Genomic DNA, 27765 nt, shown 5'->3' on the forward strand with positions numbered 1-27765 from the left:
AGAGCATAGAGCATAGAGCATAGAGCATAGAGCATAGAGCATAGAGCATAGAGCATAGAGCATAGAGCATAGAGCATAGAGCATAGAGCATAGAGTATAGAACGCAGGGGCCGAAAAAGAGGAAGGTGTAACCATAACCTGCTGCTTCGGTGAACGGCTGCACGCTGTAGCTTATAGCAAAATTTATGCAGGAAGAGCAAATAGCGAGTACGACGACCAGTTCTCCTCCGATGCCTGGAAAGCATTCCAAAGCGTATGTTATAGCGATTGAGCAAGCCGAGACTTGGTGAGCGATCATACAACCGACTCCGAAGGCGATCGTCATCCAGTGAGCTCCAGTCTGAGCCCCCCAGCCATACATCATGTACCCGACAGCAGCATAGACGAATGAGAAGCACAACGTCCACAGACGCATCTCCGGCTCTTTCACACCACCGTTTCTTCGCGACAAACGGATGACAATCTGGTCGGAGAGAACTCCGGTCAACCATCCCACGAAGTTACCAATAAGGGCGGCAAGAAAGACGAGGCCTGTGGAAGACGTGCTCCAATCGTAAGGTGGTTCGGTCAGGATCTCGGAGATGGTGTAAAACGAGACAATAACGGCTATTATACGTCGAAGGGGCGGAGATCAGGACGGGTCGAATTGAGCTTACCTGTACAGCCAAGAGCAAATATGCAGCCAGAGATGACGACGTTCGGGGAAAGGAATAGAGCAAATGGGCGTCGAAAGTATTGCATGTATGTTGTCTTGTTTTCTGGGAAGTATACCCAAAGCTTGAGCTCCTGCGCGTAGGTTCGGCGAGGAAGATCCCGTTGCTGGATATCGTGACTGTTTGATTGCACAGTAACAACGCGGTTGACGTCCTTCTCGTCGAGATCGCTATTGCCGCCGCTCAGCTCTGCAGGGCTTGATCGGCCTTCGGTCACAGGAAGGACTCCTTGTATTTTCTCGAAGATGAATCTGGGAAACAAAGTTTCCTCAAAAGTGAAGAACAGAAGCACCAAGACACCTGCATCGATCATCGCAACACAGTATTGTGTCCATCTGTGATACAATTATCAGCAACGTGGCATAGTCGTGCCGAAACATTACTCACCTCCAGCCGAGTTGGTCCGAGATGATACCGCCAGTGATCAGGCCAAGTATACTGCCGGGCTGCTGGCCAAACAAGTAGAATGATAGCGTCATACCTCGCTCGTGAGCGAAGAACATATCAAATACTTACAGCTGGATAACAGCTTGGTAGGCACTAGTACCGACACCATTCAAACTGTTTGATAAAAACCACTGAGCAGTGCCATGAGCACGGCCTTGCCACAAGCCAGCCATACAATATATCAGTGGTAAGCAGGAACACTGGGCGTCGGCCAACTTTGTTTGCCGTGCTGATCCACCAGATGTTACAGAGACTAAGGAGCAGGTAGTTGAGTGCACTGCCTCCATTCATGTTGACGAGCGATACACCGATATCCTCAGAGACAGTAGTCTATGCCGCACCAAGGGTATTTTCTCCAAACGAGAACGCGCACGCATATAGCGCTAGCAGGAAAAGCTGGTACCATTTCTTCCATCTAGACCATGCAAGAGGGTCTGATCCGCATTCGGTCGGACGTGGTATAAGAACAATATCGGAATCGCCTTTATGAGCAGCGTCGATAACGTGATTCACTGAACATTTCAGCATATTCTAGACGTGATGGACAACTACATCGTACCATCAACAAGCTGTTCAGCGCCTGGTACGTCAAGGTCGTAGGTCAGGTTTAACATGGCGTGTTTTGTGGTAGACGAATAGGCAGCGATGACTTGAATGGGCAGGCCAGGGCTCGTGAGGACAGTATGCTCTTTATCACAACTGGCGACCTCGACCTCATGCGGTATGATCATTGTTCGCTCAGGCGTAATTGCTAAGATGAACGGTTGAAGTATCAATGTACCTCCGACAGATGGACGTTGATGCGGAGAAGCCGAAGGTACAAGCGAAGCCAATGGGAATTACAGCTGTACGTTTAATAAGCTTCACCGCGTCCACCCAGTCTGTTATCTGGGGGAAAGATAGGCCATGCTTATCATGTTCAGTACAAAAATCCAGGCCAAGCCCATGATGTGGCACATACCTCCTGCCGCAAGTGACTACCATAACAACTGACAGAAGGTCCAGCCTTCGCCAAAGATAACAACAAAAGCTGATAGGTAACCGTCAACATCTGGATGGATATGCTGATCCCTGGGTTTCGCCCAAGGCTTTTTATGCTTGTACTGTAGAGAGATGTTGATTCGACTTGATGTTCCAAATCAACGAATTATTCGGTCCTCAAGCAAGACTTAAGCCGCCGCAAAGTGGGCTGACATATCGCTCCCAGTCATTCTGATCCTTAGTAAGGCTGGGGTGTATCTCCGACAGATCGTGTTGACTTCTGAGAAGCCACACTCTTTCGATGACAGACCGCGTCTTGGTAATATTGGCAATCGAACCGCGTAGACGGTTCAATGCATACAAAACAAAGGGTCGGGCATAGTTTGGTACTTCGTGAGGTAAGTCCTGTCGCTCAGCCCATTCTAGATCTGCCATTGGTTCGAGTTCGACGGCTGCGACGAACAGAGGCCAGCTCAAACCCGCAAGCACTTCATGCTCTAGCAGAACGGAAATGAGGCGAAGTATCTGTTGCACATGACCGACAACGAGAGGCATTGCAGGCGTCGCACCGTTTAGAGAGCAGTGTAGGTATAGCTCAGCGACCAGTCTCTTTAACTCAGCGGACAATTGCAGAGTATCGTCTTCCTCATCGAACACTCGCTGATGGAGACCGCAAAGTCGGCGCTCCAGTGAGGCTGCCTGGGACTGAAATTCTGGTAGGAGACTCAGACTTGGTCTCGACCTATGCTGCCGACTCAACTCGGTGATCTCACACAATATAGACACTAGACCAGAGGAACAACCTAGCCAAGCGTCGGTATCTTCACCGTCTGATGTCCAAAAGTCAATGCCAAAGATGGGCTCTTCGCCACAAGCTGTTCGTCCGATCACGTCGTGGAAAGCAAAGTACTTTTCAGCAAACTCTATGAGCTCATTGGAAGACTGTCCAGTCCCAAGAGACAATCGAGCGTTTCGTCTGATCCGAATCAAATCTCGAGCTCCTCTCAAATGAACAACCCAACGTTTATCGCACTCGTTAATGATCTCGTACTGACACAAGATCATCATAATTACCAGCGTTTCAGGATCCAGGGCAACTCGTAGAGGATCTTCTGCACTGAGTCTTCGTCGTAGAGTGCGAAGAACGTTGTCTCCAAGCCTCAATGAGGCTGACCGGAAAGCCGCGTCGTTCTTTGATCTGTGGCAAGCTGCAAGCGCGAGAAGGGCTTCTAGAACAGCAGGCGAAGATGAGATTGAGAATGGTAGAACCAGATTTACGAAAGGAGACTTGTTGACGGAGCCTGGGACAGTGATTGGGCAAATCTTTTCCAGATAGTATGATAAGAGGCTCGAGTGCATTGGATTGGAAAGACCAGGTAGCATGGATAGTGCTGACGGTATCATGCGCTGATGAGGTACGAATAATGGCTCCCTAGTAGATAGCCACGGCGACAAGGAAGCAGTGCTCGAGGTGTCATCGCGATCACTAACGCGGACAACATCTAAGACTGACCCAATTTCCCAAGCAATGCTGTCCAGAGTCGTCAACTGTTCGACATTTCCTACGGTGGCGTTGACAAAGCTGTATGATGAGATTCGAGGTGTCTGTATCCAAAAGATTTCCTCGTCGTTGACATGAATACATGGTGAAGATACAGTTGATTTCTCGGCAGCATTCTTGCTCCACAATCCCGCTCTGCCAAATGCTCGCCCAGCGCTGGTATAATCCTGCTCCCACTTGAGCTTTATGCTCGTTTCACACTCAAACCCCTTAGCATGACACTGACTGCAGACTGGTTTTTGTTCGTCACACCGAACTTTACGAGCGCGACACTTGTTGCAACCAGTCCTGTTACGTTTTCGCGGGGGCTCTTGAGCGTTCAAGCGTTTGCGGGGCATAGTAGATGTCTGGAACAGAAAAGATGTGCCTTAGACATGACGGCGCATCCGGTAGGATGATGGGGCGGTGGAGGTTCTCAGGAAGGTCCAAGATTTCATTGACCGCTGTAGGCCGGGGGATGCAGGTGGGAAGTCGAAGCGGCTAAGATTCTGATCGCGTGAGCTTGCCAAGGGTGGCCCAGGCTCAGGCGTGGACCTTCCTACTTTGTGAGAGTCTCCCCTCTTCCCTTCCCATCATCGTTGTACTCGTACTTGACTACTGATGTCAAGTGCCTGGTAGTTCTGCTTGCTTTCCCTGGGCGACATGCATCGGAAGTGCGACCAGTTAGGTCACTAGCGCTGCTGCTCCCATGTCTCAAGAAATGTCCATCACACTTCGTTAAGCGTACAACACACACATCAAAAATCTCCCTTCCAAGATGCCTGTTTCGTTGTCTCAGGATTCGTCAGTGCTTATCGTCGGGGCAGGTACTTGGAACATATCTACTGCATTGCGTCTAAAAAGGTATGCACCTCGAAGCATCCGCTGCTCTAGCTTGCGTGCTTGACCTAACACTGTCTGCAGACGAGGATACAAACACGTTACTCTCCTTGATCCATATCCGGTGCCATCCCCTATATCTGCTGGTAATGATGTTAATAAGATTTTTGAGCTTAGTACTTTCGTCGCTGGAGCTAATTCAGACGAGCGCTTTGTTGCAAACACTCTGATCAATAAAGCAACGAAAGGTTGGCTTAGTAATCCGGTCTTCAAACCGTACTTCCACGAAACAGGATGCATCATTGCTGCAACTTGCGAAACTGGACGTGCTTATATGAACTCCGCGAGCGGTCCAGGCGAGGATGCAGGTTGGCTACCTCTTAAGACGAAGGAAGACTTCCAAGCGACTGTGCCTAAAGGTGTTCTCACCGGAGACTTCCCTGGATGGGAAGTTTGGTGGATGGAAAAAGGTTCTGGTTGGATCCACGCAAGGAAATCTATGCAAAGCGCAGCGAACGAGGCACAACGTCTAGGAGCGGTGTTTGTCACTAGCGAGCGGAGAGGCAAAGTTGACAATCTAATCATCGAGGATAGGGATATCCGAGGAGCCACGACACTCGACGGAGTCGAACATCGAGCGGATCGTACTAAACTTTGTGCCGGCGCGAACACCGGGATAACCTTCGACATAAAGGATCAGCTGCGTCCCACAGCCTGGACTATAGCTCACAACAAGATGACAAAGGAGGAGATAGAGTTATTCAAGGACTTGCCAGTGTTGTTTAACATTAACCGGGGCTCCTCCATGGAGCCTTATAAGGACAAAGTGGAGCTAAAGATGTGCGACGAGCATCCTGGCTACTGCAACTACACAATGGATCCTTAAAAGTAAGTTTGCCCTTTCGAGCAATGGTTGCATTAGATACTGACCTCAGGTAGTTCTCAACGGTCAAGTGTCCCGTTTGTAAAGCATCAGGTCCCTGAGAGGCAGAGGAAAGAGCTCGTAGCTTCCTTCGCGAAACTATGCCGCATCTCGCAGATAGACCGTTCAGTTTTGCGCGAATCTGTTGGTATGCAGATACTCCCAATCGTGCTTTCTTAATATTTAAACACCCCGATTACCCCAGCCTTATGCTGGGTTGTAGTGCCTCGGGCCATGATTTCTGCCACATCCCAGTCATCGGTGGATTGTGAGTTTCTCGTATGGATTACACATACGTCCTTAATGGCTAACTGTAGACACAGTATCACTAATGCCATGGAGGACAAGCTCGATCTTCGGATGAAACACAGCTTTAGATAGCGACCCAAGACGGCAGTAAATCGCAATTGGGATGATCTGCAAGACAAATTTGGACCAGAGGGCTCAAATAGAATGATGAATTTCGGCGACATCAAGAAGTGGACGAATGTACAGCCAGAGATCGCGGAAGCCAAGCTCTAAGGTCAACGGATGAGTCGTCCATTACGGCTCAAGCACGAGTTTGGTCGTCGCGGAAAATCAGTCAATCCCATCACGAAACTACAATCGCAAACCCTCGGCTGCGGTTATCACCGCCCTGCTGTTTTCTTTCTTTACGAACCCATCATCGTTTCAACAAACAAGGACGCTTAAGAACAAGCTTTCCAATCATGTTCGACTACAAGATAATCCGCGACAAGATCACAAGTACGCAAATCAAATGACTGACATCAAAGCACATTGCCTGACAACATTCATCAAGACAATGCTCGCATACTGTACCCAGACGCCATCGAGTTTCGCATCTCGATTTATGCAAACTCCAATTCAGCCCTTGCTGAGCCCACGTGCAAGGCAGTTCTGGAATATAGTAACGCTGATGGAGACTCCACTGTTCTCCTAACAACCTTTGGTAGCTCCTTCAGTGATGCTCTCGAGGTCATGCTCGTGTCCACGGAGCAGATGCTGGATGAAGACGATGCTTAGTTGGTAAAATAAGGACAAGCAAAGGCGCGATAAATAACCCATTACCTCAATTGTACAAATACCACAACGCCAGTCCTACCATCCGAATGACTCTTCGAAGTACTCCATGTTGTGGCACCCACGTTTTAGTGAGCGATGAACCGCGCTCCGAGCCTCGTCGGCCATAGCAGGCGGGCCGCAAACTAACACAGCCAATCTCGTGCTTGTCACCTCTGCTTTGATCCCAGCTTTTGCGATTGTGACTGCAATGTCCGGTCGTCCATATTGCATCCCTGGAGAAGTCCCCTCTTGTTCTCCGTCGTTCGATACGTCGTCTTCGGGCTTTGTTCCCTCGCTACGCCGCGTAAAAAAGAGATCAGATGAGAAATCATCTCGTTGCGATGCAGCGCGAAGCTCTCGCGAGAACACTTCTTGAATAAACGATGCTTGTCGCACTGTCCAAACCAAGTGCATGCGTGTCGTATCCGTCTTCAGCGCTCCAGATAGCGCGATGTGTTCGAGGATATATGGTACCGCAGATGCTATACCAGTACCACCAGCAATCAATAAGACCGTATCAAAGGACGATATACGACAGTGATGGCCATATGGACCTTCGAGTAGGATTGTTGGAGTGATCGGTCGATCGCACGACTTCAGGCATTCGTCTCGCAGACGCTTGGTCCAGCCATCGTAAGGTCGGATCCAGAACGTCAAGGTGTAGCCTCCTGATCTGTGCAGCTGACCGAGAGTCGACTGTCCTTCCCCTTCGTCTTGAATGTCTGATGCATTGGCATACTGAAGCAGAGAACTCTGAACGTCATCTGACGTGTCGCCTTTACGAGACCAAGCTCCCAAGGTGAATGGATGATTCTCGTAACCCTGCCATGTCGACGGCTGATATAGGTAGTAAAATTGTCCGGCTACTGGCCGTGCGAGGAAAGAGTCGGCTTGGACATCGAGCCTGATGACATCAGACTCTTTGCTATAAAAAGCGACGGTATGTATACGACGTATCAAGTTCTTGCTCAACCGTACTTGTAGATTGCAGCATACAAGGCGTAACAGCCGAAGACCGCGGTCTAGGATCCATACTACTACGATGGGCCAGAGATATGCATCGTATCTGGCATTGAAGATCGAGGTATGCCTCTCTGATTCAGCTTTCATGGTCGAAAGGTAGACACAGACAAGAACTTACAGAAAGCATCCAGCCAATGTAATGACTGAAAGGGCAATATGAAGGACCAGAAAAGCTTCATAAAACTTAACACGCAGCCAGGAAACCGAGAACAGTAGAAGCAAGCTCATAGTGATCGTCGCCTATACATACAGTGGTCAGTCATGGGGACAACCAATGGATACATCGCAATAGCTCACCACAACGCCTATCAGGAGCCAAAGCTGAGTGAACTCTCTGCTGAACATCCCCCATCCCTCTAAAACGGGTCAGTCCACATATATCAGCACGAGACATCGGTGCCTACCAAACTCAACGAATAGCCAGGTGTAAACGACAGAATGTACAATGGCGAGTACTGTACCAGCTCTAGCGACATGCCTGTGATAGATGTTGAAAGCTTGATGAGAAAGTCCAGTCGCCCACATGAACACATTGTTTCTGCCAGCAAAGATCCAGATCCAAGGGAGCGTCGCGTAAGACATTATGCCTGTACGATCGGCGACGTACCGCCAGAGTTGTTGAGACTCATCATCCCAGCTAGGTACGGTCAGCAGTTTGTATTTGATGGCCCCCATCATAGCTCTTACTATATGTTGTTAGATATCAGGCGATAGTGTGACACAGACAAATATGTCGTAAGGAGATAAAACGCGGCCACTATTACCGTCTCCATACGTGTCGGAATGGTGCACCAGTATAAAAGGCGCTGATGATGTGTACCGAAGGCCGGTGGGATGACTAGGCTCACTCGGAACCATCGCCAAATTGACTTCGCGGCCTGAACGGTCTTGCTCGATTGTGCGTCCGCTGAGGAGAGTAGTGTATGATGCGTCTGCAGAAGACGCAAGATCGCCGAAGCTCCCAGAAGCATGCCCCAGAATGCATAGAGGGCGAATGCTGATTGGTGATGCCAATTCATCTCGTACTCCCAAGCCATCTGTAAGTCTTAGTCGCGTTTCTCTGACATTGTTACAGGGTAACATACAAGAGTGTTCCCAACTCGATGGAAGAACGGCTTGGATAGTCTGACCGGCTCTGTAATATTTCTACCATTGGGTACTTCGTCAAAATCCACGACTCTCATTCGAGCGATATCATCGCTTGTGACGTTCTCGACAAGTCTTCGCCAGTCCGACAGCTGTAGATCTTCCTTCTCGCACTCTTTACGAATCTTCTCAAAGCCAGCCTCAATCTCTCTGTCAGTACATAGCGTCTTGCCAGAAGAATATGTTGAAGCGATTCGCAGAGGGTTGCGACACTTTGGTCCATTGTATGTGCCGTACCCTTCTCCAGCAAATGTAATGTAGTTATATGAGACTGAAATAGTATGCAGACAGTACTCATTACTCGGCATCAAAGTACTTTTTATCGTACTGATACCGACGCCGACTCCATATGTCAGTCCAAGTAGGATGGAGATGTTGAAAATGACTGTAGCAATAGAAGACCACGTCCAGCCAGTGTATGTTCGTGGCCTTGCCAGTCTAAGTTTTAGACGCTCCGCAGAGACTTGTCCCTCCAGTAATGGGGACGAAGAAGTCGACATCCTCGAACTCTAGGACAGTGGCAGTCGCTCGGAAGGGGGGATGCTCAGATGCTTATCAATCTAATCAGATGACGCGGAAGGTCGAATGGTCACTGGTCGAACCAATGAATACACAAATATCGAAGAGTGTTGGCTGCAGTTGATCTCGAGACCATCAAACTAGACCGTTACAGATTCTGGCCAGATATATCGAATATGAATGTCGGAATTGGGATTTTCTCCAGAACAGCAGGCGCGGTAAGAGCTGAGCCCGGAGAATCGGCATCAGATCTTGGCGATAAGATAAACTGAACCGCGGATCTCTGTATACATCAAACGTAGAAATACTATATAACCTTGTGCTACGAGGACTCTTGCCATTAATGTGAAAGGCATTTGTTTTTGTATATACATCAATTACATTACGGGAAATCTACGTCCAGTCAACCTTGCCACACTCGTCTGGCGCATTGGCAAGCCAGGCTTCGATTGCTGGCAGATGCCACCCTGATGACCATGAATGGATATTGGTAGCATTCTTTTCATCAACCCACGACTCTTCTGGCCTCTGATTGCCGAAGCGGAATACACTACTCAGATAACAGATTCCGCCACTGTGTCGATTGGTCCCCTCGACAGTGGTAAAATTGAGATGGGCCCATTGGAAACATGTTTCCGTGACCTCGCACGCAGCATTGCATGCCTCGGACGATGCATTTGGGTCTTCCTCGACTGTAGGTTCACCGACGCGCTCGTCTGGCTTTTTTAGTGCCTGGACTCTTGTGCGAGGAGGCTTGATTGTGTACATGCTATCTTGAGACATGTTGTCCCACTCTAGGCGTAGCTCCGGGAAGTTAACCCCGGTTAGTATGTCTCTAAACAAATGTGAGAAGCGCAAATGTGGCACACTGCCCGAGGATGAGTTGGTGTAGAAGTCGTGCTCTAGCATCCACAAGGTTTGGACCTCCTCAGATCGCAGATGATGCTGAGTAATGACAGGATGACACCAGATACCCGCGCCGATCGGCAGGTTCATAGGCTTGTGGCCACTGAACATTGGGGCGGCCGAGGTCAAGTTCAGACCAAGCTCCTCCTTGATGGCCTTTGCAACGACGTAATCTCCAAACCACAGATCTGGTATCCTGGCATCCCACCTACTGGCGAGACCTTTGTTGGTCTCGCAAAATAGGTACATGGCAGCGCGAGATAATACGAAGCCACTGCCGCCATGAGCAAAGTAGAAGCCGTCTCCTTCTTCTTTCTTCATGGGTTCGCCTCGACCCAGATACAGCGGTTCGGTTGGGTCAAAGCCTTTGAGCCATTGGACCAAGTTTCGCCACACGATGTAGGTGTCTGTTTCAGCAAACACATACCAGTCCTTGTCCGGTTGTAACTCCCAAGCTCTTTCGATCATGTGCAAGAACTTGTATTTATCTAAAGCCCATGCAGCATTGTGTCCAGCAGTGCGCCAGTCCGAGTTTGAGTCTTTCATGCTGCCCAACGTTTGAATGTCGCGACCTTCGGCCTGGTATTTCTTTTGTTTGCGGTATAGCTCGAAGTCGGCATGATTCGCAAGAAACTCAGGGTCGTAGCGATCGAGAACATCGTGGATGTGTAGCGAGTGAATGTCTTGGTCCAGATCGGAAAACAGAAGAAGATTGTCGGCGCATTGCAGGATGGTGAGTAGCTGCGTTGGGAGCTTGTCAAAGGCTTCGGTGGCACCCGTCTTGATGGACAAGACGATGTCGCTGGTTTCCGACGACGGCGGGCACTGAGAGAGCTGTGTCGGCTGTGTGGATCCTTTGATCGAGAGGACGTGTGTGTTCGAGTTCAGCGGATCGTGCAAATAGAGATAGGTGAGCAGGAAGACGGTTGAGACGAGAAGCAGTCCTGCCGGCAGGGGCGCTCGGGGGATTGTAAGAAGCATCTCGTCGACTGATGTAGTCTACCTGGACGTCCGATCTGAGAAGGCGCGACCTACCTGCATTCTATCCTTCTGCTCTCTTGTCAGGGGTCGCAACGACCGTTCCTTCTGAGCTGAGACGACTTTGGTGACAACTGCGGCCGCTAACTCTTCTCGACTTAGCGTCGACCTGACCGGTCATCATCTCGAGCCAAATTCATCGTATAAGTCATACAAGATGTAGTCGTCGCCCTGGGATTATACGCAATCCCGCTGTACATATCCCGATGCCGTCTGTTCGATCGAGTTTAGTAGGCCTTTCGATCATGCCGCTAAACAGCTGACCGCTATCTCCGGCCCGGACTTTGGACCATGAAGTCGACTTTCGGCCGATGAGGCATGATAAATGACGACCTATGACATTTGATTGTTGAGAGCTTGCGGACATTACAAGCTCTGACATCTCCGTTGTAATCTCGTTGGGCCTGTAGAATGGCACAGCCTCGAACGCATAAGAGAGAGCAATGCCAGGGTCTCGATCCAACTCATCGCTAAGCCATCAAGCCATTTTCATCTACCTTTAAATCCGAAAACCTCGTACAACAAGCATGTCCCCTCCCGTTCAAGCATATCGGCCCTATCTGAATAGACACGAAATACCAAATGGGCCGAGGGACCAGCGCCCTACAGCCATTGACGTTGTCAGAGACCTTGGTCTTGAGGGCAAACTCGGAAACCAAGTGATTCTGATCACTGGTTGTAGTGCAGGCCTTGGTGTTCAGACCGCTAGAGCGATTTACTTGACTGGAGCCAAGATTTACATCACGGTTCGCAATGAGCAGAAAGGCCAGAAAGCCATCGAAGCCATCACCAAGGATGCACCCGAGGGCCAAGCAGTAGAAGTGGTTTACATGGACCTTGGAGACTTGAACAGCGTTTGCGCTGCTGCCAAGGACTTTGTACGCAGGAGTACCACATTGAACATTTTGATCAACAATGCCGGTCAGTATTTCGTACGAACTGGCATTCTTTGCTAGCCGGCTGATCCCCTTACATAGGTGTAATGAATGCTCCCAAAGGCAAGACTGTCAGCGGTTTTGAGACACACATGGGGGCCAACCACTTTGGTCACTTCCTCTTCTTCCAGCTGCTCAAACCTCTACTGCTCTCTTCATCCACACACACTCAGACTTCTCGTGTAGTCACCTTGTCGAGTTACGGTCACACCTTGTCACCGATCCGCTTCGACGACATGGCGTTTGAGAAATCCGAGTATGATCCTTGGGTAGCTTACGGTCAAAGCAAGACTGCAAACATCTACATGGCCAACAGCATTGACCGCCTCTACGGATCACAGGGCTTGCATGCGATCTCGGTCCACCCAGGCGTGATCTTCGATACCGAGTTGATGCGCCACACTAATGATGACACTCTTGCCAGCCTGGGCGGAAAGGATGTTTTTGGCAAGCTCGAAAAGAGCCCCGAGCAGGGTGCTGCAACCACTGTCTGGGCTGCCCTGACACCTCACTTTGATGAGAAGGGCGGTGTCTATTGCGCTGATGTAGGCGAGTCTGTCGCAGCGGGGGAGAACGCGCCAGTCGGTGGTGCAGAGTATGTTACCCATGCCTACGATCAACAGGCAGAGGATCGTCTTTGGGACCTCAGTTGCAGAGCTGTCGGAGTCTAGGCTGCCGATTGACAACTGCTGTCTGACGCGGGTCTAAACGATGAGCCAAGAGATTCCTCCATTCGGTGGTGATGATAGTACTCATGGATCATTCTAGCTCATCGGCTTATGACAGTACTGGTTTGTGATTTTGGTATCTCGAAAACAAAGGTTCAACTCTTTTCCCAACTCCATCCTGTATGCGCCTCATCTCACCAGTTGTATGCAGTCACAACTGGGTGTATCCTTCCTTCTTTGATCTCAAGGTGTCAAGCCTCCAGTTTGAGGGCTGCCGGCGTACCTGATCTTGCTGTGTTCGAACGCGTGGCTTCTCATCAAAGCTGATACAATTTAGCACTTGCCTAGTCGCCGAGATGATGTTGCGGTGTGGTGATATCTGTCCGGTGTCGTACTCAGATGGCTTGGCCAACATGTTGTTGCCTGATCACCATCAGCTTTTGCGGGCTTGGACAAAAGTCGGGCTGGGAGCGTACATGACTATAGTGGACTTACTTTCTAGCTTGAAATGGGTTGGGCTCGAGATTTTCCTTCAGCACTGTCTTACCGTCAATTAAGCGAACACGCGGTGTGCCAGGGTTGTGATACTGTTGAAGAACTTCAGGCGCTGTGCCATTCACACGCGGTGAACGAGGCGCCGACGTCGCGCGTTGACGTTCCAGTTCTGCAGGGTTGGGACCAGTACGAGACATGCCGCTGAAAGGACATCTGCTCATGCCGTCGCTCAGATGTGTTGCTTCTTCGATCGGACGGCCCAGCGATGTCTTCCCGCTGTCAGAGCTCCTGCTGCTGCCAGTCCGGCTTGTCAGGATCGAAGAGCCATCATCACCGAGAATCTTTTTGCCATGCAGGTATCCTTCACGTTCGTCCTCTTGAATCTCCGCTAGCAACGTGTCCGCTTCTTCTTGGAAATATTCGGAGCCGTCGGTGTTGTGCCATTTTTCTATCAGGTCATTTTGGATCCAAATGACTTTTCCTAATGCCTTGACTATGGCTATCTTGCGGTGTAGCTCGAGACGTGGGTGTGAAAGTATGGCTTCGAACAGTGAGTCTTGGATGAAGCCTAGACATGCACCCAGAAAGACGTAATCGACGTGCAAAGGGTTCTGGCGGCCTTTGCCTACGTGCATCAAGCTATCGCAGAAGTGTAAGTCGATGTCCTCTTCGCTATACCAAGTAGGCGGTTTATGTACGCGCAAGTGACTTACCCGACTTTGTCCAAGTATTCCTAAGATGTGTCAGCCGAGTCAACACTTGCTGTGGGTTGATAGCTTACCCAGTAGTCCATTCGTGTACAGTCAGAATTGAGTTTTGTGAGATACCATCTCAGGAACTGTCCAGAATCAGTCATGACCATGCTCGAGCCTCAAGGAAGGGCCCACCATTTTTCTGTGCTCAATCTGAGCACTGTCTTCGGTTGGCCAACTCTCCACCGGACCTTCATCTCTGCTATCCCTTGTGGTGAACACACGAGCTGTGATGTCGTACTTCAGAAGCTTCTTGTATACAATGTTGACGATTGCAGGAATGACTGCCTTGATGTACTTTTGCCCAGATAACAAGGCTTGTACGTCATCTATGGTACGTCCAGGTCAGAGCTGGGAAACATCAAAACCGTTGCATGACTGACCAGTTCCAAATTCTAGGAATGAATGCAGCCATTGGATTCTAGCGGGCAATGATGTGAAGATGTCGCGACGGCTCACGCGTTCCATGGATCTCGGTGGGTCTGCGTACATCGTGTAGGCTGTATGTAGTAATCAAGCCTTATGATGTACCTGCTAGGGATAGGATGTATAGACGATCGATTCAGACGGTTTGCGGTAGTGTATGTTGAGATGCAACGAGCAGCGTAGAACCGACCAACATGACGGGAATTCGAGGCTTAAGAGAGACAGGAGAACTCAGGCAAGTATGAAAAGGATTGGTTGCGCTATCTCGACTAGGGACATTGCCGGAGCAAGAAATTAGCAGCCATCATTGACCAAGCCCAGCCGTCGCATGACCGCAAGTTACGAAGATTCCCGACGCTGTGGATTAGAAGGTAGGAAGAATCGAAGCGGTCACATTTAGCGTAGCCCCGATTAGCACATGGCATTGATGATGCACGTCAAAGGAGTAGCGTTATTGTAAGGAAAGCCATATATTGTGCCGCACGGACTTAAAATCTTTGAGGGCTTGTTACGACCAGGTCATCAGGGTCCAAGCACCTCACCTGATATCTGTCTCTTCATGGATCTGCTGTTTTTGAAGCACGCCATCAGCGACTTACATTTGTTCTTGGAACAGTGGACAAGAGCTGAAGCTGCCGACTACTGCCGATAATGACGCGATACGATCCATAGCGACTTTTGAGCATGAGCCAGACATCAAGATATGCAGGAGACCGACGAAGGACGGCCAGGGCTCAAAGCCAGGCTCTTGGTGCTGTTCGAAGCCATATCCGGTTTCCCGCCCGTCTATTAAATTGACAACAGATCTCCCGTCAGGCGGTGAAACTACTGCACCGAGCTCTCCAGAGCCAGTGGTAGCTTCCACGCTCGTCCGCCGGTGTCTTGACAGGCGGGCCCCCCAAAGGCATGCAAGACAGGTGAAACATGATCGAGCAGAGTATATGGCGTAAGCACCACATGGCTAGTGGACGCGTACCTAGGCATCTCCTCCATGTCTGGAATCCATATTACCAGCCGCAGGGGTAATTGCTATCGACCGTGAGAGCGAATCAAGAGATGTACGAAAAATGAAGACCCGATGATGGCTCGCGTAAGCGACGCGCGAAGTACAGTTGCCCGAGCGCGTGCAGAATTGTGAGCCTACTTGAATGAAATCTCTAGGTGCTCGCTGACTCGCAAAGGATCGACCCTCGTGTTGCTTGAACTCGTGAGATTATGACTACAATTGAGAGTCGCACATCTGCAATCCTTGCCTTTACAAAGCCTCGAATTATGTCCTTCTGTTTGCTATTGAAGCATCTTGGTTAAGTGTACGAGAAGACTGGCAATACTCGCTATCACGATCCACCAGCGGAAGTTTCAGCATCGATAAAAAGTTGCATAGGAACGGTGTTCGATCTTACAGTTGACTGGGTGTCCATATCATCATCCTCCAAGTATGGCCCTCGTTCGAGACAAAGACTGTTATTTTGGATTGATTTGTATTGTCGATAAACTGAGAGTAGAAAAATCCGAGCACCGAGAGGTCCAAAAAGGATCACACGTTTCTGATCTCCCAATTTTTGTTCGACTAGTCAAAGGCATACATCGTGACAATCTTGAAAGCCACTTACCAATAGAGCATGCATACTGACCATACTGTACGTCCGCGCAGCCATTTGTCGGACTGCAGAGTCGCTGCTGCGACTCGTGACAGCCGCACGTGTCTCTAGCCCAATCAAGCTAGATCTGAAGTCAGCCAGAGACATCTCGCACCTTTCGCTCCATGACAAGATTTCCCGTTCGAAGATCTCTCGATAGCACGTGTTGTCGACAGATTTATCACTGCTGTCACCCATTTGCTTGCTGACTACTGCTGTTCCATATGCCGCGGCGAGCTGATCGTCTGCAGACTGTCTGAATTAGCACGATCTGCTCAGGGGAACAATGACTGTTGGAACAGAACAACAGGCAGCCTTGAGTCGAGAATGGGTGGATTACATTACCCGACTTCAAAATTGATGAGCGGTTTCTTGCTTGACCAAGCGGCAATATCGCAGCCGATGCACACGAGAAGAGATGTGTGATGTGGTCGCCCATTGGCTGACACTCTGGAGATAGTGTTATCTACTGATCTATGAACAGGTCCAATTGCTCGAGCCGCGATCCCAGCCATGAAAGGCTGTGCACTCTTTACCGTTGGCCTGCGGTATTTGATGACAATTGTAGCATGAACAGGTGTAATTCGTGGTCACATTGCTCCGGTACCTGCGGGCGATGTCACAATCAGACGTTGCTCATGATCGTTGTGCTGCGCGACAAGGGGAAGGCATGAGAAATGTAGGATGTGCGCAGTCAGTGTTCATGGTCTCCGTGAATTGGGTGGAGTACGAGAATAAGCTGAATACAAAGGAAACTAAATTCGGGACTCCGAGCAAGAGGCAACAGATCTATAGAACAGGCGGATACCAGAAAGCGATCGTACAGGGTTTGGAGACTTCGTCTTGTTTCGTTCAGATTACCTGGATGCGACGTTGTTCGTCGAGAGAGACGCTGGCGAACCTGGAAGCTTGGACGTTTGTTACAGCGTCACATGAAGAAAAATTATGGGGATACTAAGTGGAGAGAATGGCTTGGTTGAATGGCAAGGTAGACTTTATCCTCATTCTCATTTGTTTCCCGTCGTACAGTTTAGTTTCCTAAGCTCAGACACGTAATCTACTCCACGTACTGCGAAGAAGGCGCCTTTATTCTCAGTCAGGCACGTTGTCGTCATTCCTCCAACATTGGAAGCTATAGGCATTACTCGACGCCGACGTGGACAGTCGCACAGACGGGTACACACATCAACGATGCCACCCACATACGCGCCAACCTTTGGACCCGACGACGCATCCGATGATGACAGCGAATATGGAGTCGATTCGAGGAGCGAGATTGGCAGCGAGGTCGAGGACGAGGACGAGTCGAACAACGACGATCCAAGCCCTTCAATGATGGCATCCAGAAGCCTGTCGGACAAGGCACCCGACATGACGGCCAGTATGCTGCTGGAGCGCGAGGAAGAGCCCGAAGGCATGTTGCCCAGAGACAAGCAACGTCGCACAACGCACTACAACTCGTCGCTTGAGAAGGCTATGAGCCACTCGGAGGCAAAGCAGTTCTACCAACGACAACGCGCCGAGATGCTCGAGAGCCCGACCTTGACCAAGACGCGCACTCTGAGCTCAAACGTCGCCACCGATGCTACTGCAACCTCTCCGCTCAACCCTTTGAGAGCCAGCAAGAGCAACACCAGCCTGCAAGCAAACGATGCCACCTACAAGTCTGCCCTGTCTGTTGGCGTGGCCACTCCTGCGAAACCTCCCACAAGCGCCGACGTTCAAACTCCCGCCCTCGGCCACGTAGATGCTGTCCGCAGCCTTGCTGCCCACCAGAATGACGCGCCTTCGCCCTTGATGCAAGCCGACCGAGATGCTCGTGCTCACCAGAATCACCCCAACTTGCCTCACGAGCAGAAACCTTTCCTTGAGCAACAAGGTCTACACGGTGCAGGAGCTGGTGTTGGCTTGGGAAGCGGCTCGGGAGGCTTCGCTGTCGACGACTCAAAGGTCACGGCCGAATTGACGTCCATCTACAGCAACATCCAGAAGGTGCTGGACCTCAGACACAAGTACATGCGCCTGTCTCTCCAAGGTGCCACAGACAATCCAAAAGATGAGCCTGGCTGGACCATATACCCTCCTCATCCTGACCCTTCGTGGCAAGATTACGAGTCCAACATGACCGAGAGCCAGCATCTCAAGACGCCTCGCAGAAGACCTCGCAAGATGGGTCAGAATATCGGTGAGGACTTTGAGCTTGACGACCTGATGCCTTTGCCTGGTCCTGGAGAAATGGCCTTTCGTCTTGATCCAAACGGCGTCTACCAAGTCTATGAGAACAACAAAGCCGCCGAGCTCGACACCCCTATCGTTCACATTCCTACCATTCGCGAGTTCTACATGGACCTTGATGCCATCTTGACTGTATCATCGGACGGTCCCAGCAAGAGTTTTGCTTTCCGCCGTTTGCAATATCTCGAAGGCAAGTTCAACTTGTATATTCTGCTCAATGAGTATCAGGAGATTGCAGACACGAAAGCTGTGCCTCACAGGGACTTCTACAATGTCCGAAAGGTCGACACTCACGTCCATCACTCGGCTTGTATGAACCAGAAGCATTTGCTGCGCTTCATCAAAAGCAAGATGAAGAAGAGCCCTAATGAGGTTGTCTTGTACCGTGACGGCAAGCACCTGACTCTACGAGAAGTCTTCGAGAGTATCAACCTAACTGCATATGATTTATCCATCGACACACTCGATATGCATGCTCACACCGATTCGTTTCATCGTTTTGACAAGTTCAACCTCAAGTATAATCCTGTAGGCGAATCACGTCTTCGTACCATCTTCCTCAAAACAGACAACTACATCCACGGTAGATACTTGGCCGAGATCACCAAGGAAGTCATTGCCGATCTCGAGGCAAGCAAGTATCAAATGGTAGAATGGCGCATCTCCATCTATGGTCGTGACCTTGAAGAGTGGGACAAGTTAGCGGCATGGGTTGTAGACAACAAGTTGTACTCCCCCAACGTACGATGGCTGATCCAGATCCCTCGTCTCTACGATGTCTACAAGAGCTCCAACTTGATGGAGAACTTCGAGCAGGTCATCCAAAACGTCTTCCAGCCTCTTTTCGAGGTCACACAAGACCCTACCTCACATCCTAAGTTGCATATATTCCTCCAGCGCGTCATCGGCTTTGACTCTGTCGATGACGAGAGTAAGACAGAGCGTAGAATCTATCGCAAGTTTCCCTTGCCGAAGGAGTGGAGCACAGGACAAAATCCACCTTACTCGTACTGGATCTACTATTTATTCGCAAACATCTCTTCGCTCAACGTCTGGCGCAAGCAGCGTGGCTTCAGCACCTTCCTCCTCCGACCTCATTGTGGTGAAGCTGGCGATACGGATCATCTTGCTGCTGCTGTTTTGTGCTGTCACAGTATTTCGCACGGTCTCTTGCTGCGCAAAGTCCCGTTGCTGCAATACATCTTCTACCTCGAGCAAATTGGTGTTGCCATGTCACCCTTGTCGAACAACGCGTTGTTCCTTGCTTACGAGCGCAATCCTTTCCTTCTGTACTTCCGCCGCGGCTTGAATGTTTCGCTGTCCACCGACGACCCCCTGCAATTCGCCTTCACTAAGGAACCTCTCATCGAAGAGTATGCGGTGGCTGCTCAGATTTACAAGCTTAGCGCAGTTGACATGTGCGAGCTCGCGAAACATTCAGTAATTCAAAGTGGATTTGAACATTCAGTCAAGCAACGCTGGCTTGGTCACAACTACTCCCTGCCTGGAGTTGCTGGAAACGACATGGCAAAGGTCAATGTGCCGAATATTCGCGAGGCGTTCCGTCACGAGACTTGGTTGCAAGAACTTGCCATGTATGCTAATCTCCCAAATGGCAGAAACTCACCGACGTTTACTGATTTCCCGCTCTAGGATTGACCGCTATACCGCAGCAAGCGACCCATCGCGCAAGTTGTCTATGTCAAACCTGAAGCCGAACCACCCCTTCTCTTCCAATCTTACAGCACCTGGTTCGCCCACAGCGTCGATGCAGACCAACCCTTCAGCCACGAATCCTCTCAACCACTCGGAATATTTCCAAACGCGTAATGCGAGAGATGCCAACTTCCAACTACCAGCTCCTGCTGCCCATCATCACTATGTACCAAACGCTCAAGCGGCTCGCATCTCACAGTCGCCCAGCATGGTCAGCCTGCCTGGCCATGGACAGCACAGGCACGCTCGTGCGGCCAGCATGGTTGGACACGGCTCAGCTGCCAGCGGTCCAGCGCCCACCTCTATCCCACCTGACGTTGCACCTATGCCTATGTCATCTCTCGACGCTTCCGAGCCCCGTTTGTTCCCCGGTGTTGTGAGTAAGAGCCGCAAGGGCAGTATGGTGACGAGCCGGTCTGGCGTTGAAGTGGGTAGTGAGGACAACTGTGTTCCTGACCACATGACGCAAAGCATGCCTTCCATTGCACTTGGCAGACCTAGACCCGGTGAGGAGGAGGCGGCAATCGTGGAGGACGAGGATGAAGTCGGGGACACTGAATGAGCATGTGAAAGCATGATCAGGAACAGGCATATGAGTTTGACTTGGTGACGTGTATCGATAGCATTGGTCATGTTACGCATCCTCGGGATTATCATTCTTGCATTTGGTCTAGCAGATTTGTTTGTTTTGCCACTAGAGTCACCTGAAGGGATATGATGTTTATCTAAGACCGAACGGGCCACGAATAAACGCCTGAGCCTAATACTAGAGAAGAGAGGCAAGGATAAATTTGCTCTTGTCATGATGTCCGTAAGCTACAGCTGATTATAGCAGTAACTCGAGCTATCCAATTTTTACACGCTGGCAGGAAAACTGTACTCAGCAATTGTAATCTTGTCAACCTTGAATGTCTTGTTATCCTTTGTGACGAGGTTACCGGCAGCGCCATTTTTGCTCAGAGTTGAAGCAAACTGCTCATCTGCTGCAGCGAGTACGACAGTGGTATTGACATATGAGTGTTCATGAACCACACCCTGGAATTCGTTTTGTGCCTCTTCAGCAGTACCAAAACCAATGGCCTTGCCGGATCTAGTGGACAATGTCGAGACCGTCTTACCCTCGATCGAGACAGTCTGAGTAGTATTGCCAGAGCCTTCATCGTATTTGTCTGTTTTTCCACGATTAGCGTAGTTGCATTGTAGTCACGATGTCGTATAACTTACAATGAATCTTGACACCTTGATTTGACTTGACGGGGAAAGTGTCACCCTGGAGTTGCACGCCATCCTGAAGCGCACTCGCAAAAGCACACCATTCACCACTAACGTGAGGCTTGCCACCACATTGCTCGCCTTGAGCGTCGGTAGAGCCCAAGACAATAGCCTGGATGAGTTGGTCTTCGTCGGTACCCATACCAGGCCAGAGGGCAAGACGGGGAGTATCGCCACTCTGCGTCTTGCCTGGAAACAAGGTCGTTTCGGCTTCGATTATGTACGAGGTTGTGGCTCCAAGAGAGAAAGCATTGCCAAAGCGGATGTTCTCAGAACCAGAGTCCTGGGCGATGACACTGGTGGAGGCGGCGACGAGAGCCCCGAGGAAAAAGTCGCGATTGACCATGCTGGGCTGATGATACGAAAGGAAAGAATCTGAACACGGCCGGCGTGTGATCTGAAGAGTTGAATGAGTGTTGGAAGAAGAGATGTCCGAGATTTTGAAGCTGACAACCAGGCTCGAGCAAGAGTATTATAGGTGGTCTCTGATACTACCCTAAGAGTCAAATGGCCTTTCATGTGTATGAAGCATCTGCTCATGGTTGCTAGCAAAGACCCATATAGGGCACGGGGTAACTTGAAACACGTCGTCTAGATCGGCAGAGGAGCCCTCTACACTTACGGAGCGTTATTTCACTCATGTGATCACGAAAAGTGGCTAGCATTAGAAGTAAGCGAATAGTACAATGTCTTTGATACTCGGGTGTATAGGCGTCCATGCGCTCGTGATTGTTGACAAGGTCGCGTAGCGGTGCTTCTGATATACGACGACCACAGTAACGGGGCCAAGCTCGATCATTCAACTTTCACAGATCTTAGGACTCGTCTACAGCATGCCTTTCCACAGAGATAGTCCAACGAGCATGGTGGAATGATAGATAGAGCTGTTCGTAGGTTGATCTGCTTGTAAGATATATTCGTCGTACAACCAGACACCCGATAGAGTGTCTTATTCGATGAGATCCTCCGAGATTCATCCAAGCCTCGGTGAAATACGATTCGCGTCCGCCGTCTGTACATCACGTTCTTCTTGTGAACCACAGTCCTTTTCGCGTAACCTAAACCTTCTCATAATAATAAAACTCAAACGCTATACAGCTCACGAGACACTGAAGCCGCTATGTCGGTTTGTGACGGAGCACCAAATTCGATCGAAGACCGTCGGCTTTTGACGGTGAAGATGATGAAACGTGGAGTGGTGGACAGTTTCTAGCGGGGTTGGTGCCGATTATGCGTGCCGGCTCAATTGTCGTGTCCAAAGGCGGAGCTCCTCCAATGTCGCTGTATCTATCGGCAATTGACGGTGGTCTTGTCTCGGACTTGGAGACGACGTGCATTGCTCTTAAGACTGGTATCGACGCTCATCATTAGGATACGATATCAACAGAATTCTGGACCACCTGTTATTACCACAAGATGCATACCACAAATGAGTATCCTCCCGTCGAAGTCGACAACGAGATCAAGGGCAGGTTGGCTTTGATTACCGGAGCTTCTGGCGGTATTGGTGCCGCATGCGCACGACAACTTGCAGCTCAAGGTGTACATCTGGCACTCACCTACTCATCCAATCTGAAATCATGCCAAAGACTCGTTGATGAACTCAAGAGCGAGCCGGGCAATGCGGATCTCAAAATCACCATTCACAAAGCGGATCTTTCTAGCATTGAAGAGACGACAGCATTGTGTCCGGAGGTCGTCAAGCAGCACGAGCGTGCAATCGACATTCTCGTATCTAATGCCGGATATGGCGTCAGGATTCAGAACGTGTGGGAGATCCCTCTCGAAGAGTTCGAGCACACTATCAACGTCAACCTTAGGGCTACCTTTTTACTAGTCAAGGGTGTTGTCGAGGGCATGAGGGATCAAAGATGGGGTAGAATGATATTCATCTCAAGCATCGCTGCCTATGGAGCAGGTATCAACGGTTGTCGTAAGTCTCTACTGTCTGCATTCTTCTCTGCTTCGTCTGACCGCTCTACCAAGACTATGCTGCCTCCAAAGGCGGATTACAATCAATGATGAAGAACCTCTCTTCTCGTCTGGCACCGTACAATATCTCGGTCAACGACGTAAGCCCCGCAATGGTTGGTAGTACTGGCCTTTTGCCTTCTGCCGACAGTGTGCCTGGAGTTGTGGACAACATCCCACTGCAGCGTCTTTGCGCACCCGAAGAAGTCGCGAATGTTGTCTTGATGTATGCCAAGACCGGGTTCGCTACTGTAAGTGAATATCCCTTCATCTCGACGTCTTCTCCGCGATGCTTACATGGATCAGGGTCAATCGTTAGTCGTTGGAGGTGGTTTGCGTTGATGAGGGAGTACAGTTCATGGCATTTTGGGGGCGTTCAATCTTCTTCCAATCAAACATGTGATTTTACCCAAGCCTTTTTGTGCAACCATATCCGATTTCAAAACTCGGTATGCCAGCTAGAGCTTTCTGGTAGCCAGTACTCAGAATTAGCGACGGGCTCGAAGCACATTGCTGCAAGAAAAACTACAATGAGGCAACGAGTCAAAGTCATGTCGAAGCAGACGTTGGCTCTCAACATTGTATAGGTACGCTACTACTTCTGTTTAGACTCATCACAACCGATACCCATGCCTTCCAGTAGAGCCCCCCTGATCGAGGACGCTATCTTTGCGACCCAAAACTTTGTTTCGTTTAGCAAGAACAACTCCCCACTGCGGCCGAAGCAGAAGTTTGCCACACCACCGGGTACCAGGATCTTGCCGATCAAAGTGCCTCCAGCACTCCAGACATTGAGACCATCTCCACACCCAGAGAAAACATTTCCAACCGTATCGCATTTAATACCGTCTGGAATGCCTGTATCTGCCATTGCAAACACCCGACGATTTGCAAGAAAGTCGGCCCCTGAGCGTTGGATGACATCGAACGCGTAGCTTTTGACTGGGTCAGACTTCCGATCGCCGATGAAAGGAACAACTGACTTACATGGTAGAGGCACGGGTATCATCTATGGTTCCGTCGCCGTGGACCCAATCCGTGTCGGTGACATAGAGAGTTTGCTCGTCTGGTGAGAAGCAAAGTCCATTCGGTCGCCCAAACCCATCGGCAACAGCTCTGATGTTACCGGTATCTGGTTCGAAGCGATAGAGCTGATTTGGTAACTGCGGCTTTGGGCAAAAGCCTTGCTCCGAGCCATAGACCGGATCGGTGAACCAGACTGATCCATCCGATTTGATCACGACATCGTTCAACGAGTTGAACCTTCGTCCGTGATAGCTGTTTACAAGCGTCTGGACCCTGTACGGAGGCCTTGCATCCATAAGTACGAGCCCACCTTTGGTCGAATGGTGACCTTGAGCGCAAAAGAGGACACCATTCAGGTAATTGACACCACCATTGGCCATGGGTATGTCGGCGTCGATCTTGCTCTTCGTCCATTTGCCATCTCGCTCTCGCACGAGCTTGTGAATCATAATCGCGTCGTCATCAATCTCCTGTATCTTGCACCTGTTGCTGGTGACAAATAGCGAGTCCTGATCTGGGAAGTAGACACCGGCTTCATGCGCGAAAGGTAACTCAGCTTCCATAACACAATCTAGACTTGGAGACAAGCCGACAATTTCACAGAAGGCTTTGTCGTAGACAATGATCGTAGGACTGCTACTGGATGCTAGATCTTGTTGACCTTCCAATGCTTTCTCAGAAGGGGTCAACTCCTGGCGATAGTCAGCGTGAATCCTCATCCAGCGTATTGGCTACCCACCCTCAATTGCGTAGTGTGTGCCATTTGATGAGTATGACCTGCCCCTATCATCGTTCTGAGAAGCTTCTATCTATAATCCGAAATTCGTTACGGAATCTCGGCGTTGCAGCAATGTCGGTCACTTCAAGCATGCGCCGATATCAATAAAAGTCGGCTTCTGCTCATGTGCCTGATTTGGCCGACTTTATCACTGTGACAAAGCTTCTCCTATCACGCAAGTTCTTGGAGGTCTGCTGACGGCTACAGTATCAGACATGGGTCTGACTAGACGACGGGATTTGACGGCTTCTAGCGGTCTAGAAGGGAGACGTCTTCAGATCGTGGGAAGATGTACGAAAGCATACCGGAGTCTGGCGGTGATTGACGGCAATGTGATCGAGCAAGTGGTCGGGTGCGTACGAGGGATAAAGTTCTAGACTGCCGGTTTCTGGCGGAGATTGACGGTTTTGCCGCGAGCTCAACGGTGGAAGTTGCAATTCAAAACCTTGCTCACCAGATCCCCAGGTCGTCCTTCCCCAGACGACCCCATACCACGCGTTCGCATCATCTGTAAGGCCCCGCATGCGCTCGAGCGGAAACACGAAGAGCCGCATTCATTAGAGTGCCATCGGGCTTTGATACAGTCTATATAATCTGGACGCTCCGCCATTCAGGATTGCCCAAGCTTCAGATCGACAACACAACCACTCCTCAACATGGCAATCCAACTCGAGGGCAATGCTTTGCTTTACACAGTCACTACGCTGACTTGTCTTGGTTTCCTTCTTATTGGTTTCGACAATGGCTTGATGGGTGGTTTCGTCAACAGTGCGGCCTTTACTGAAACATTTGGCATCGACACCAAGACCAACAGCGGAACCAGCATGATCGGCTTGATTGTGGCAATCTATGAGATTGGTTGCTTCATTGGAGCCGTCACCACCAGTTTTATCGGCGAGAACCTCGGTAGACGCAAGTCGATCTTGATCGGCGTACTCATCATGATCGTTGGTAAGTAACATACCTAATTTGTACAGATGTCTGGTTCTGTAAAGCTCACAATGTCAGGCGCAATCCTACAAGCCACCGCTTACCACGTCGCCCACATGATCGTCGGCCGTATCATCAGTGGAATTGGTATGGGCTTCATCAACTCTACAGTACCAGTCTTGCAAGCCGAGTTTAGTCCCAAAGCCACAAGAGGCAGATATGTCTGCGCACAGCTGTCTACCCTCAACTTCGGTAAGATCCTGTTGAGCATGCCCGCTGTCTATCTTTTCTGACCTTCACCAGGCATCTGTATGGTGTATTGGATCGATTACGCTTTCTCGACATTGGAGAACGGCCAAAGCACCAGTTACATCTGGCGTGTACCCACCATCCTTCAATGCATCTTCCTGATTCCCATGATCTTCATCGTCCTGATCATTCCTGAGACACCTCGCTGGCTTGCTGCTAGGGACAGAAACGAGGAAGCTCTGGAGGTCCTGACACGCCTCAACAAGGGCAAGATGAGCCACGAAGAGATTCAAAGTATCCATAGCGATATCGTTCGCACGGTGGCTATCGAGAAGTCTATTGGTGCCGGCACATGGGGTGATCTTCTGAAGAATGACAGCATCCAAAGCAGACGCAGATTCCTCATTGCTTGCAGCATTCAAGCTTTCCAACAGCTTGGTGGTATTAACGCGTTGATCTGTGAGTACCTTCTTTGCTCTAAGCATGTCTTGCATTGCTAACAAGGTTGACAGATTACTCTGGTACTATTTTCCAGGAGAGTCTCGGCTTCGATCCTCGTCTGTCCGGTCTCATGTCTGGTTTCTTGAACACATGGTTCTTCTTGGCTTCCTTCATTCCTTGGTTCCTGATTGACAGAGTCGGACGTCGTCCTCTGCTATTATCTATGGTAAGCTTGATGGCCGCTGTAATGGCAGTCCAAGCAGCTCTTGTCTACCAGACTCAGGCCAAGACAGCTATCGCCCGTAAGTTATTATCATGTTTGTCTGCGAATCGCATCTAACAACACGACTAGACTCTGCTGGTATTGGTGCTGCAGCAATGCTCTTCATTTTCCAAGGTGCCTTCACTGTAGGCTTCCAGGCTACCGTCTGGGTGTACCCGTCCGAGATTCTCCCTCTCCGTCTTCGTCAAAGAGGTTCTTCCATCTCTACCGGTACCAACTGGATCATGAACTTCTTGATCGTATACATCACCCCTCCTGCTATCAGGAACATCAAGTGGAGGACATACATTATCTTTGCGGTGCTGAACGCGACTTGGGTGCCGATCATGGTAAGTTGACAAACTTCACGACCTCCACGATTCATAGCTAATCTTTATCCAGTACATGTTCTACCCCGAGACTAAGGGACTTGCATTGGAGGACGTTGACAGATTGTTCACCAAGGAGGGATTTGAAGAAGGCTTCGATGCCGCGATGGACGAGAAGAATGTTTCATACCTCACCGACAGGATCGAGAAGGTATGAAGGTTTGTGACTTGCCACTGAGGTAAGAAACTCCGAGGGTGCTAGTATGCTCACTGGAAGTTTTGTAAGAGCTACAATATCGACTCTGCTTTTAAGATCTTTGTGTTGTGCGTGTTGTCACACTAAGTGCAATCGTGGCGACGACTGTGCGTTCGCTGAATCAAAGGATAAGTGTTTAGTCCAGCTTATGCACTCACCGTTCCTCGGCTCGCCCCTACGTCCACATTGTTTTTCGCGGCCAGCTCTCTTTACAAATCACCCGTCTACTCGTGTGCATCAAGTA

General features: G+C 50.0%; 12 protein-coding genes across 12 annotated transcripts; 5 read left to right on the forward strand and 7 right to left on the reverse strand.

Annotated features, from left to right (window-relative positions):
- Positions 1–1679, reverse strand: AUEXF2481DRAFT_697422 (uncharacterized protein; the record flags this gene model as incomplete). The annotated part of the gene is made up of 3 exons (XM_013487844.1): positions 1101–1679; positions 657–1048; positions 1–606 (listed from the first exon to the last, which is right to left on the reverse strand). Coding segments are annotated over exons 1-3 (1114 nt in total), but the record flags the coding sequence as incomplete, so codon positions are not given.
- A 639-nt stretch (positions 1680–2318) lies between these two features.
- On the reverse strand, positions 2319–4040 carry AUEXF2481DRAFT_29938 (uncharacterized protein; the record flags this gene model as incomplete). The annotated part of the gene is made up of 1 exon (XM_013487669.1): positions 2319–4040. The coding sequence occupies one exon, from the start codon at positions 4038–4040 to the stop codon at positions 2319–2321; it is 1722 nt and encodes a 573-aa protein (XP_013343123.1).
- Positions 4041–4459: 419 nt separating this feature from the next.
- AUEXF2481DRAFT_5457 (uncharacterized protein) lies at positions 4460–5407 on the forward strand (the record flags this gene model as incomplete). The annotated part of the gene is made up of 2 exons (XM_013487591.1): positions 4460–4545; positions 4606–5407. 2 exons carry the CDS (start codon positions 4460–4462, stop codon positions 5405–5407), a joined length of 888 nt encoding a protein of 295 aa, XP_013343045.1.
- Positions 5408–6465: 1058 nt separating this feature from the next.
- AUEXF2481DRAFT_241941 (uncharacterized protein) lies at positions 6466–8388 on the reverse strand. The gene is made up of 5 exons (XM_013487845.1): positions 8219–8388; positions 7936–8168; positions 7829–7885; positions 7650–7771; positions 6466–7598 (listed from the first exon to the last, which is right to left on the reverse strand). Exons 2-5 carry the CDS (start codon positions 8062–8064, stop codon positions 6545–6547), a joined length of 1362 nt encoding a protein of 453 aa, XP_013343299.1. The 5' UTR covers positions 8065–8168; positions 8219–8388; the 3' UTR covers positions 6466–6544.
- Positions 8389–9589: 1201 nt separating this feature from the next.
- On the reverse strand, positions 9590–11083 carry AUEXF2481DRAFT_5460 (glycosyltransferase family 31 protein; the record flags this gene model as incomplete). The annotated part of the gene is made up of 1 exon (XM_013487592.1): positions 9590–11083. One exon carries the CDS (start codon positions 11081–11083, stop codon positions 9590–9592), a length of 1494 nt encoding a protein of 497 aa, XP_013343046.1.
- A 239-nt stretch (positions 11084–11322) lies between these two features.
- On the forward strand, positions 11323–13066 carry AUEXF2481DRAFT_40497 (uncharacterized protein). The gene is made up of 2 exons (XM_013487707.1): positions 11323–12061; positions 12118–13066. Exons 1-2 carry the CDS (start codon positions 11668–11670, stop codon positions 12744–12746), a joined length of 1023 nt encoding a protein of 340 aa, XP_013343161.1. The 5' UTR covers positions 11323–11667; the 3' UTR covers positions 12747–13066.
- A 168-nt stretch (positions 13067–13234) lies between these two features.
- On the reverse strand, positions 13235–14482 carry AUEXF2481DRAFT_29943 (uncharacterized protein; the record flags this gene model as incomplete). Its single annotated transcript, XM_013487670.1, has 5 exons — positions 13235–13910; positions 13952–13971; positions 14020–14076; positions 14126–14319; positions 14374–14482. The coding sequence occupies 5 exons, from the start codon at positions 14480–14482 to the stop codon at positions 13235–13237; spliced, it is 1056 nt and encodes a 351-aa protein (XP_013343124.1).
- Positions 14483–17472: 2990 nt separating this feature from the next.
- Positions 17473–19944, forward strand: AUEXF2481DRAFT_66257 (uncharacterized protein; the record flags this gene model as incomplete). Its single annotated transcript, XM_013487808.1, has 1 exon — positions 17473–19944. One exon carries the CDS (start codon positions 17473–17475, stop codon positions 19942–19944), a length of 2472 nt encoding a protein of 823 aa, XP_013343262.1.
- Positions 19945–20862: 918 nt separating this feature from the next.
- On the reverse strand, positions 20863–21625 carry AUEXF2481DRAFT_5464 (uncharacterized protein; the record flags this gene model as incomplete). The annotated part of the gene is made up of 2 exons (XM_013487593.1): positions 20863–21176; positions 21232–21625. The coding sequence occupies 2 exons, from the start codon at positions 21623–21625 to the stop codon at positions 20863–20865; spliced, it is 708 nt and encodes a 235-aa protein (XP_013343047.1).
- Positions 21626–22695: 1070 nt separating this feature from the next.
- Positions 22696–23592, forward strand: AUEXF2481DRAFT_29946 (uncharacterized protein; the record flags this gene model as incomplete). Its single annotated transcript, XM_013487671.1, has 3 exons — positions 22696–23212; positions 23266–23501; positions 23557–23592. 3 exons carry the CDS (start codon positions 22696–22698, stop codon positions 23590–23592), a joined length of 789 nt encoding a protein of 262 aa, XP_013343125.1.
- Positions 23593–23635: 43 nt separating this feature from the next.
- Positions 23636–25100, reverse strand: AUEXF2481DRAFT_242067 (uncharacterized protein). Its single transcript, XM_013487846.1, has 3 exons — positions 25054–25100; positions 24238–24968; positions 23636–24185 (listed from the first exon to the last, which is right to left on the reverse strand). Exons 2-3 carry the CDS (start codon positions 24837–24839, stop codon positions 23846–23848), a joined length of 942 nt encoding a protein of 313 aa, XP_013343300.1. The 5' UTR covers positions 24840–24968; positions 25054–25100; the 3' UTR covers positions 23636–23845.
- Positions 25101–25710: 610 nt separating this feature from the next.
- Positions 25711–27482, forward strand: AUEXF2481DRAFT_66300 (uncharacterized protein; the record flags this gene model as incomplete). The annotated part of the gene is made up of 6 exons (XM_013487815.1): positions 25711–26005; positions 26063–26236; positions 26288–26692; positions 26746–26976; positions 27027–27286; positions 27339–27482. 6 exons carry the CDS (start codon positions 25711–25713, stop codon positions 27480–27482), a joined length of 1509 nt encoding a protein of 502 aa, XP_013343269.1.
- Between the last annotated feature and the right edge of the window lie 283 nt (positions 27483–27765).

Source organism: Aureobasidium subglaciale (genome assembly GCF_000721755.1).
Source record: "Aureobasidium subglaciale EXF-2481 unplaced genomic scaffold scaffold_12, whole genome shotgun sequence".
In the NCBI taxonomy this organism is placed as follows: Eukaryota; Fungi; Ascomycota; class Dothideomycetes; order Dothideales; family Saccotheciaceae; genus Aureobasidium; species Aureobasidium subglaciale.